Raw genomic sequence first — 12,120 nt, forward strand, 5'->3', positions numbered from 1 at the left:
AAAAAAAAAAAAAACACATCATAGTATAATTAATACCTTCTCCGCTTCGCATCGAAGCTAAAAATAGTTCTGAATGTTTCAATTGTAGCATCTATTTAAATACCAAGAAATACTTAGAAATGATTGCTAAGACTTCAATTTAAATGAATTATTACAATAAAAATACAAAAAAAATAATGATTTTAACGAAACTGCGAGTTTTTCTTATAAATTTACAGTTAAAATTCATTATATAAGTTCCTCATCACACATTAATCTAAATAAATAAATTTTTTTATGCCTCATAAATGATATAAATTCTTAAGTTGGAAATAGAGCTAAAAAAAAGTTAAAAGGTTCTCCTTTTTAAATTTTTTTGCAACAATTTATTAAATCTTTCAGATGTTTATACATAAATCGTACTTAATTAATTATAAAATTTCATTAAAATCAACTTTTAAAGACAAAAAATAGGTTTAAATAGTGTATAGAAGTTTATAAACTACCTTGTAGTACTGTTAATAGTCTGAATGTCATATCTATTATGACTAAACAAAAAAATAATGTAATTAGACATTTTGAAAATATATCTTTACTTACTATTGATTAGAAAAGTATCAATTTTTTAAATTATTTATTATAACTTTAAAGATCTTATATCGATGAATTTATTGTTAATTCTTAAATTAGAGCCGTTAAAATAATATGATAAATATATTATTTATGATTTGTCAATACAAAAGTCCATTATATTAGAAATACATGTTAAATTACTATTATGTTTTTGTCATGCCCTAAAAATATGAACACGTAATACAACTTTTTATTTATATATAGTGATAAAAATTTACAGACATTATACCAACAACGTTTGAGACTATCAAAACAATTCGTGCATCTTTGATTAACTTCGTGTAATTGATAATGAATTTAATTGGATTGATATTTTTTGCATTACTTACTTATCTTTATTGTAGTTATTCGTGTTTCAGTGATTCGGTGAAAGACGAAAGAAAAATAACGGAAATACTAAAATACTCCGGTTGGACAAAATTAATGAAAATACTTCAATAAGCACTTGATGATTCAATGAAAATGATAAAAAACCAAAGGCCGCATATGTATTAAGTTTTCTTTATGGAGTATTACAACTATTCATATATATATATTTGTTTCATGTTATATGCTTAGGTAGTCTTGAAGATGGAACAGGTAGTTTTGAGTTTTTATTAACTGAATACACAAAGTTAACAAAAATGATTAAGGTATTTGATCCCTTAAGGTATGATTAAGGAGCTGGATTATTTTGAGTTTTATAATCATAAAGATAATGAATGTAATCGTAACTTAAAATATTAACGAAATTAATGAATTCATACATATTAATAATTATGTGGAGTTAAAAAATGTTAACTTAAATGATTTATTATATGTATTAAATAAGTTATATAATGTGAACGATAAATATAATTTATTTAGTTAGTTTACGGGATAATAAAGCCAAATTGAAACTATATGAATATAATAGTATTTTATATTATAAACTATTCGTCAAAGAGTACATAAATCAAACAAAGGAAAGTTTTATCCTTACCCAAATTATATTGACATGAAAAAAAAGTTGAAGAAGGTGTTCAAATTTTTTGCAGGAATTTTGGGTTTGATTTTGAATAAGAAATTGGGAATAAAAAAAACTAGTGTATCTACTTTATGATATTGATTAAATAAAAGTGCGATTACCTATACCTTTTTTAAATTTTTGAAGTACATTGTCTTTTTCGGTAAATAAAAATATCATTATTCAAAAATTGTAATTTTTATTATTTTTTTCTAACTATAAATTTTTACTTTTTATATAAAATATATTTATCTTACATAATGGCATTTTAATTTTTCTTCATAAATTTACTGTAATAGTAATTATATAAAGTCATAACTATCAATTTAAAAATATCTCAGAATATGTTCAATTTAACGATAACAATTTTAAACTTGAAACTTGAGCTAAAAAAAAGTTTGAAGGTTCTACTTTTTAACTTTTGTACAACAATTTATGAAATCTTTCAGGATTTTGTGATTTTTATGTAATAATCGTATTTTTTAACTATGAACATTCATAAAAATAAACTTAAAATAATCAAAAAAAATAAAGAGAGACTACAATGATAGGATTTATGCTATTTAAAAATTAAGTCGCTTTTCATTACTTGAGGATTAAAATAATCAAAATAAGTTATAATTTATATCTAATGTAATTTAGGTTCATGTAACTTGTACAAATATTGGTGTACTTGTTACTATGGCATACCCTTGTAAGGTATTTCAAAATAAACAAAAAAAAAATTGAAGAAAAAAATGTAAAAATTTAACGATTTTAAAAATCTGTTATTTTAGCTTCGATGCAAAGCTGAGAAGGTATTGGTTTTACTAAGATGTGTTTTTTTTTTTTTTGTGTCTGTTACCACTTTTTCTCAGCTCTCACCGAACCAATTTCTTTCAATGATACGTCAAAAGATCACAAATTGTATCTAGTCGAAGACATTATCATCAAAAATTGAAAAAATTTCCCTCGTTCCCCGTAAATGGGGGAAACCTCCAAAAAAATTACAAATTTAAAAATCGCTAATTTTCGAAATTTTTTCAATTTTTTTTACTTAAAAGTGCCATAACTTTTTCAAAAATGAACACATAAATATAATTCTTTTTTATATAGATGTGTAATATTATTACCTTTCGTTTGGTATATTTTTTTCATAAATTTAATTCTTTACCTGCCCACAGGAGGGATTTAAAATGACAACTTTTTCAACTTAACTTTTGAAAATGTTCCGGAAGGTCTGACACTTTTATGTATATCTTAAATTAAAGCTTATGTAATGTTCTGTATTATGCAAAAAAAAAATTTCGGACTTTATTTTATCTTCATGGTGAAAATGGCTACCAAATGCTATTATTGTGTGAAAATTCTCGATTTTATTTTTTACATTTTTAACTTTATAATGCTATGACATATTGAAAAGTATATGGATCAACATTATTTTTTTATGAGAAATAATATTTCATTATACATACTTTATCTTAATTAGGATATTAATAATGAACTAGCAGATCATGTAGCTTTTGGAATAGTCCACCAATTTTTTAAAATTAAACACTATCTAAAAATTTGCATCGAAGCGTTTTTTTTTTATAGTGATTTTAATCACTGTCAGATATCATTATACTTGATCCAACTATGCCACGTCACCACTGTGCCACGACCCCCCTGTGCTGGGTTTNAGCTCTCACCGAACCAATTTCTTTCAATGATACGTCAAAAGATCATAAATTGTATCTAGTCGAAGACATTATCATCAAAAATTGAAAAAAATGACCTCTTTCCCTGTAAATGGGTCAAACCTCCAAAAAAATTACAAATTTAAAAATCGCTAATTTTCGAAATTTTTTCAATTTTTTTTACTTAAAAGTGCCATAACTNTTCAATTTTTACGGACAATGTCTTCAACTAGATACGATGTTTAACTCTTTGGCGTATTATTGAAAGAAATTGATTCGATGAAAGCTCAGAAAAAGTGGCAACAGACACAAAAAAAAATCATCATAGTAAAATTATACCTCTTTAGCTTCGCATCAAAGCCTCTTGATACTTATACAAATTTTTTTTAGAAATTAACCAATTATTCATAAAAAATTAGTGTACTTTTGATAATATTATTTTATAATGAAATTAATACAAATAGTTTACCATTTTAGGTATAATTTAAATAGTCGTAGAATAATGAATATTGAGTATTTTTTCAATAATTTGAAATCAATTAAACACGAGTTTTGCGCCTGTAATTTTTAAAANTTCTTTACCTGCCCACAGGAGGGATTTAAAATGACAACTTTTTCAACTTAAATTTTGAAAGTGTTCCGGAAAGTGTGACACTTTTATATATATTTTAAATTGAAGCTAATGTAATTGACTTTATTATGCAAAAAAAAAATTTCGGACTTTATTTTATCTTCACGGTGAAAATGGCTACCAAATCTATTATTGTGTGAAAATTCTCGATTTTATTTTTTACATTTTTAACTTTATAATGCTATGACATATTGAAAAGTATATGGATCAACATTATTTTTTTATGAGAAATAATATTTTTTTATACATACTTTATCTTAATTAGGATATTAATAATGAACTAGCAGATCATGTAGCTTTTGGAATAGTCCACCAATTTTTTAAAATTTAACACTATTTAAAGATTTGCATCGAAGCGTTTTTTTTTTTATAGTGATTTTAATCACTGTCAGATATCATTATACTTGATCCAATTATGCCACGTCACCACTGTGCCACGACCCCCCTGTGCTGGGTTTGTTTGTTTGTAATTTGTTTGAGAATGTTCGCCATTTATAGGGAACGAGGGAAATTTTTCAATTTTTACGAACAATGTCTTCAACTAGATACGATATTTAACTCTTTGGCGTATTATTGAAAGAAATTGATTCGATGAAAGCTCAGAAAAAGTGGCAACAGACACAAAAAAAAAATCATCATAGTAAAATTATACCTCTTTAGCTTCGCATCAAAGCCTCTTGATACTTATACAAATTTTCTTTAGAAATTAACCAATTATTCATAAAAAAATTGTGTAGTTTTGATAATATTATTTTATAATGAAATTAATACAAATAGTTTACCATTTTAGGTATAATTTAAATGGTCGTAGAATAATGAATATTGAGTATTTTTTCAATAATTTGAAATCAATTAAACACGAGTTTTGCGCCTGTAATTTTTAAAATCTCCTATTTAAAGTTGAAGTTCAAAAAAGTTTTTTTCAGGATTTCATTTTGAATGTAAGTTATGCAATAATAATAAATTATTTATTAAAAGGATCTCGAGTTAAGTGATTCTCTTAAAAAAATTACTGCAGTAGTTACTGCTACATTGAATACTAGGGTGGTCCTTATTTTTCGAATTTCGAAATTTCTTTCAGGACACCCCTCCATTTTTTTCTTTAGTATAAAATTCAATAAAATTCAATGAATACTGATCAGGTATTCATAAATTTAGAGAAATTTTGTGCTGTACTAAATATGCCTTGTTTGATTAATCAGATTTACCAAAAATGTCATGATTATTAAACTGAAAAAATGGCATGGGAATTTATTGATTTGTCATAGTATGAAAGTTGTTTATTAATATATTGTTTGTTATTNTCAATTTTTACGAACAATGTCTTCAACTAGATACGATATTTAACTCTTTGGCGTATTATTGAAAGAAATTGATTCGATGAAAGCTCAGAAAAAGTGGCAACAGACACAAAAAAAAAATCATCATAGTAAAATTATACCTCTTTAGCTTCGCATCAAAGCCTCTTGATACTTATACAAATTTTCTTTAGAAATTAACCAATTATTCATAAAAAAATTGTGTAGTTTTGATAATATTATTTTATAATGAAATTAATACAAATAGTTTACCATTTTAGGTATAATTTAAATGGTCGTAGAATAATGAATATTGAGTATTTTTTCAATAATTTGAAATCAATTAAACACGAGTTTTGCGCCTGTAATTTTTAAAATCTCCTATTTAAAGTTGAAGTTCAAAAAAGTTTTTTTCAGGATTTCATTTTGAATGTAAGTTATGCAATAATAATAAATTATTTATTAAAAGGATCTCGAGTGAAGTGATTCTCTTAAAAAAATTACTGCAGTAGTTACTGCTACATTGAATACTAGGGTGGTCCTTATTTTTCGAATTTCGAAATTTCTTTCAGGACACCCCTCCATTTTTTTCTTTAGTATAAAATTCAATAAAATTCAATGAATACTTATCAGGTATTCATAAATTTAGAGCAATTTTGTGCTGTACTAAATATGCCTTGTTTGATTAATCAGATTTACCAAAAATGTCATGATTATTAAACTGAAAAAATGGCATGGGAATTTATTGATTTGTCATAGTATGAAAGTTGTTTATTAATATATTGTTTGTTATTAAATCTTATAATGATACATTCCATGCTAAAAAAAAGGAAATGACTTCATTAGTTTTGAATTAAATTTAATTATAATTTAAATTGTGTTATTAGAAAAAAAAAATGGGGATAAATGAAAGGGTCTCTACAATATTGTTAAAGTTCATTCAATTATAGATTAAGTATATAAATGATTAAGTTTTTTTGTTGTTGTTTTTTTAATGTTCTAACCGAGAAAACTACTTAAGAAATTTGAAAAAAGCTCTTAACGGTTGGAATGTATTCGGTCATGCCAAATGTGATAACACAACAATAATCAATATTTTAATTATGTTCATGTTTCGGTTGTTATTGCCAAGAGAGCGACCTGCCCTAACTGGTTTTTCTATTAGGGTAGTGTGTATTGTGGCCACAATCGGCGTCACTCGCATACTAGTAGGTTTTTTATTAATACAATATTTTGTTACAGTTGAATCACAGGAGACTTCTTTACTTTTTATGTGGCATCTTAAATATTAATCGCGCTTCTATAACGGGTACGTAATATGAGAATCTACATTTTCTTGTTTTTTCNTTAGAAATTAACCAATTATTCATAAAAAAATTGTGTAGTTTTGATAATATTATTTTATAATGAAATTAATACAAATAGTTTACCATTTTAGGTATAATTTAAATGGTCGTAGAATAATGAATATTGAGTATTTTTTCAATAATTTGAAATCAATTAAACACGAGTTTTGCGCCTGTAATTTTTAAAATCTCCTATTTAAAGTTGAAGTTCAAAAAAGTTTTTTTCAGGATTTCATTTTGAATGTAAGTTATGCAATAATAATAAATTATTTATTAAAAGGATCTCGAGTGAAGTGATTCTCTTAAAAAAATTACTGCAGTAGTTACTGCTACATTGAATACTAGGGTGGTCCTTATTTTTCGAATTTCGAAATTTCTTTCAGGACACCCCTCCATTTTTTTCTTTAGTATAAAATTCAATAAAATTCAATGAATACTTATCAGGTATTCATAAATTTAGAGCAATTTTGTGCTGTACTAAATATGCCTTGTTTGATTAATCAGATTTACCAAAAATGTCATGATTATTAAACTGAAAAAATGGCATGGGAATTTATTGATTTGTCATAGTATGAAAGTTGTTTATTAATATATTGTTTGTTATTAAATCTTATAATGATACATTCCATGCTAAAAAAAAGGAAAGGACTTCATTAGTTTTGAATTAAATTTAATTATAATTTAAATTGTGTTATTAGAAAAAAAAAATGGGGATAAATGAAAAGGGTCTCTATAATATTGTTAAAGTTCATTCAATTATAGATTAAGTATATAAATGAATAAGTTTTTTTGTTGTTGTTTTTTTAATGTTCTAACCGAGAAAACTACTTAAGAAATTTGAAAAAAGCTCTTAACGCTTGGAATGTATTCGGTCATGCCAAATGTGATAACACAACAATAATCAATAGTTTAATTATGTTCATGTTTCGGTTGTTATTGCCAAGAGAGCGACCTGCCCTAACTGGTTTTTCTATTAGGGTAGTGTGTATTGTGGCCACAATCGGTGTCACTCGCATACTAGTAGGTTTTTTATTAATACAATATTTTGTTACAGTTGAATCACAGGAGACTTCTTTACTTTTTATGTGGCATCTTAAATATTAATCGCGCTTCTATAACGGGTACGTAATATGAGAATCTACATTTTCTTGTTTTTTTCTTAAAACATTTGTCAGAAGCTAATTAATAGGATGTAATCGAATCATCGGACGTGGTTATTATACGAATACTTCAAAATATATCATTAAAATCTTTAATCACTCTATCAAATCCCAATTGTAGCAATATTAGGACAATTTTCATACATTTAATATTAATAATTTAATATATTTATATTTGTTTTATTATTTTACCATTTACTATTACTAAACATTAATTATATCAGTTGTTAATTTATTTTTAGAACATCTTATTAAATCAGAGTCACAAAATATTGATAATTTTATTTTTAATGAGTCAAAAATGTAAATTGGAGACACCTTTAAAGAAAACAACATAAAAAAAAAGAGGGCACTTTAGAAAATCTACGGAATTTAGTCAATGCAAANAAGAGGGCACTTTAGAAAATCTATGGAATTTAGTCAATGCAAATAAGTCATCAAATTATACTGCTTTTAAAGATTTCAATAGTAAATTATTAAGTTTAGAAACAGGTCTCATAAACTTCAAATCTACTATCAACAGTGTTACATCCGAACTTAGAGTCTANGGTCTCATAAAGTTCAAATCTACTATCAACAGTGTTACATCCGAACTTAGAGTCTAAAGTTCAAGTTCTTAACGATAAAGTTAAATTACTTGAAAGTAATGATTTAGTGCCACATGATTTAATTCTGAATGCCATACATGAAACTCAAGAAATATATGCTAAAGAGAAAAATGTTATTATATTCAAAGTTCCAGAGAGCCCTAATGAAAGAAATTCAACAACAATCACTAAACTGAATGTAATTTTTTGTTCAATGAATATTGAAAATAACTCATTAAATATTAAACACCTAGGTAGGTTTATTAAACAGCCACGCCTTATATTCATAGAAAATTAATCAACTTAACAACATTATATATTTTATATTAGGAATACTTTTGCTATTTAATCAATATTGGATTAGCTACTCTAAAATTTAATAATTTTCTAAAAATACATTTATTAATTTGCAAAAACACAATATTAACATACATATATTTAAAAATATTAACCTTAAAACATCCTAAATGTTATTTTATATTTACGTGAAAAATAAATTTAAAAATATTTAACTTGTTTCAAAATATTAAATAGCAAAAGTTTGAACACTTTCTATAAAATTATTAGTGAACAACTTGGTCAAAAAATAAAAATAATTTGAGATCATTTTTTTTAAAAGACACCTTTATGTTTTATTAAAAGATAACATCCATAATTAACTAGTTCATTTAACAAATAACTATTTAATTAAGAAAATGACTGGTCCATAACAATTTGTAGACCAGTATTTTGAAACTTATATACAAGTTGTAGTAAAGACTGTAAATGAGACGTGTATATTGTTATTTGTATTACTAGTTATTTCTCGGGCGCATTCTTCTGCCCAATTTGGTATAAAAATGTCAATAACTTCAGAAATACTGGACCAATAATTGTTATCGACCAAACATTTTTTAATTGAATCTTTGTCTATTAAATAAATTAGTCAATTAATTAAAAAAATCTTGCCATTTGAAAAATTAAAGTTGACACCTTTATATAAAATATGAACATAAAAATATATTTCATATTTTGGATATTTATATTTGGAGAGACACATGTTCCTAATAGAAACGAAAAAATTCAAAATTAATTTTACTTTTTAATTAATTAAGTGGTTCATGATGAATGAATCACCTTTTTGTAAATTAGCAAAAAAGAATTAAATTTTACTTTTGTATTTACAAGTATCTAGTCATACGCTTGGATACTAAAATAAATATTGATTTATTTGATTATTATGAATCCATCATTGTTAATTTATACATTGTAGGTTTAAACACATATTAAAACAACACATCACACAGAACTGTACGTATAACTATTTTAAAACCTTGGTTAATTATTTATGTATTTTATTCGATTTCAGCGTATATTTACACAAATAATATTAAAAGTATTAAAACAAGAATCATACCAAAATTATGAACAATGACAATCGTTCAGCTTGTGTACCAAATTTTACTGGAGAGTACGAAATAAATGAACTGAATAAAGACATAAAACAAGTGGAAACGTTTTTAGAAGAGTGCCAGAAGCTTGTAGCCGAAAAATCATTTATACATGAAGATGAGCTTGAAAGTAAACTACCGGATATTAACACTTGGATAGATTCAATGGTAGAAAACCAAAGGGATATGTTTCGGAAATTGATTAAAGGGTACAAATGCCTTTATATAAAATTTCAAAAATGCAAAGATGAAATGAACGTCGTACAAAAAGAAAACTACTGTCTAAAAGAGGAAAAACGGGTCGAGGAACAACTTAGGCACACATTAAAGACCGATTTGAATGACTTGCAAATAAAATATAATCAACTCGAACGAGAAAAAGCGAAACTGAATAAATTCTGTGAAAAACTTCAGTTAGACATTAAGACTAAACATAAAAATATTGACCGACTAAACGAGCTATTGTCAATAAAAGACAACAGTTTATGGTCACTTAAAAAAGAACTCGAAAAATCAGGAATTGAATTGAAAAATAATCAAGACAATACTAAAAAATTAGAATGCCAGGTAAAGTGTATACGTAAATTCAATAAAAAAATATTTTAAGTGCAACTTAAACTTAACATATACTCACCAGGGACGTTCTCAGAATTTTTTCCTAGAGAGAGATTAACATAAGAAAAATACTATAACCCCTTCAAATGAGGGAAAATTGTTATCTCTCCCACCATGAGAACGTCTATACTCCATACCAAGTATGTTATACAACTTTTTTTCATCTAAAACATGTTATAATATCTCGTTATTATTAGCATAGAATTCGTCAATAATGTTAAGAGTTTTTTCATTTATTAGCTCAGCCAAATGCAAGACAATTTAAATCAAATAAACTCTGAGTGTTCTGAAAAAGACAATTGTTACCATGAAGCTATAACAACTATACAGAAAGAATTGAGTAAACAATTGAAAGAAGTAATGTGTATGGAGTGCAAGCTTGCGGAGAAGGAAAAAATTTTCCAGGAAATGTCTAAAGAAATTTGTCAGTTGAATAGTATAATCGAAAGTATTAAAAGTGCCAGGGATAAAGACGGTAAATTGATTGAAAGTTATGTCAAATCAATCAAAATGGAAAATGAAAAAATGCGACAAAAATTGCTTGATCAATTTATAGACACAAACCGGTAAATATATAGTCAACGTTTAATAAAAAAGAAAACTTTTTAAATTTAGTTTTAACTTTTTAATGATATTCTTTATATGAAGCACAAATATTATTTTATATTCATTTTAACTATTAATATATCTTAAACTTTTCATAATAGTTTTAATTCTATTTACAGATTAACAATTTATTTATTTTATATTAATACTTATAAACTCTATAAAATTTTCTATTAAATTTATTTGAACGCAGCGCCCGGTGGTATTCACGCGGGTTCGTTAACGTTCGTGGTTTTGTTTTGTCTTAAGTTTTAGCTATGTCGAGGATAAAGAATAAGATGAGTGGACTGTATGTTTGAATGTAGAATGAATTTCACGAGATATAATTATACAAATTAAATGTATTATATAATAAATATAAAATCTTATATACACCAATGTGGATAGGGGGGACACTTAATACTAATGCCACAAAGGCGATGATATAAACAAATAATAAATTATACAAGTGAGTCTTAGAAAGATAAATGAACAAGCATTATACTTATCTGCTAAATGAAACGGCTGATGATAATGTTGAATATTGAAAGGATCAATTGAAGTCGAATGCAAATAGCTGACCAAAGTGTACAATATGCTGTCAAAGGTATTGTGATGTATCTCAGAAAATATATAGACCCAACGGCGATAAACTTAGCGCACAGGATACGACAATCGCAAAGGTGATATTTTCTTTTTACAGTAAAACAAATACAAAAACTACTCGCAAAACACCATAGAGCTTATATCAGAAGAAGCGTTAAGATGACTGCGACAATGGTAACATAGAGAGAAAAACCGACAACAACTCGATGTAACACAACGATAACATGAATAATCAAAAAACACATTTTCTTGACAGCATATTCGATCGATGTGTATCCAACAACATTTGTGAACGCAAAATATATTTTTAATCTATAATGTAACTTAAAAATGTAACTACAAATAGATGATTAAAGACTGTATTAGAATGAATAATATAAATAATAAGAACTAACATAAGAAGAATTTTTAAAAATGTGTCTATCATAAATTGCAGTCATTAGCTATTGTAACATCAAACATCTTCTTAGTTGATTTAGTTCAATAAACTAAATAATTTTAGTGCTTTCTAAGGAAAGTAATTAATATAAGGAAAATAAGTCAATTGTTATTATCCACTTTTGATAATTTTTTATTTTAAAAGATATTCAAATTCAAATTATTGAGA

The 12,120-nt window shown here is 25.6% G+C and overlaps 2 protein-coding genes across 2 annotated transcripts in view; one reads left to right on the plus strand and one right to left on the minus strand.

Moving 5' to 3' along the window:
• The window catches only part of LOC126904957 (chaoptin-like), a 200,470-nt gene that overhangs the window by 113,201 nt on the left and 75,149 nt on the right, over positions 1-12,120 (minus strand). The window lies entirely within an intron of this gene.
• Positions 9,612-10,893, plus strand: LOC126905700 (repetitive organellar protein-like). The gene is made up of 2 exons (XM_050685675.1): positions 9,612-10,274; positions 10,563-10,893. Exons 1-2 carry the CDS (start codon positions 9,681-9,683, stop codon positions 10,890-10,892), a joined length of 924 nt encoding a protein of 307 aa, XP_050541632.1. The 5' UTR covers positions 9,612-9,680; the 3' UTR covers position 10,893.

This window comes from Daktulosphaira vitifoliae, unplaced genomic scaffold, assembly GCF_025091365.1.
Source record: "Daktulosphaira vitifoliae isolate Bord-2020 unplaced genomic scaffold, ASM2509136v1 Scaffold_4, whole genome shotgun sequence".
Lineage (NCBI taxonomy): Eukaryota > Metazoa > Arthropoda > Insecta > Hemiptera > Phylloxeridae > Daktulosphaira > Daktulosphaira vitifoliae.

Bases quoted from the DNA above. Each gene is read 5' to 3' on its own strand.
- LOC126905700 (XM_050685675.1), top strand. From the start codon at position 9,681: ATGAACAATGACAATCGTTCAGCTTGTGTACCAAATTTTACTGGAGAG. The intron at 10,275-10,562 runs GTAAAGTGTATA...TTCATTTATTAG, and splicing joins CTAAAAAATTAGAATGCCAG to CTCAGCCAAATGCAAGACAA.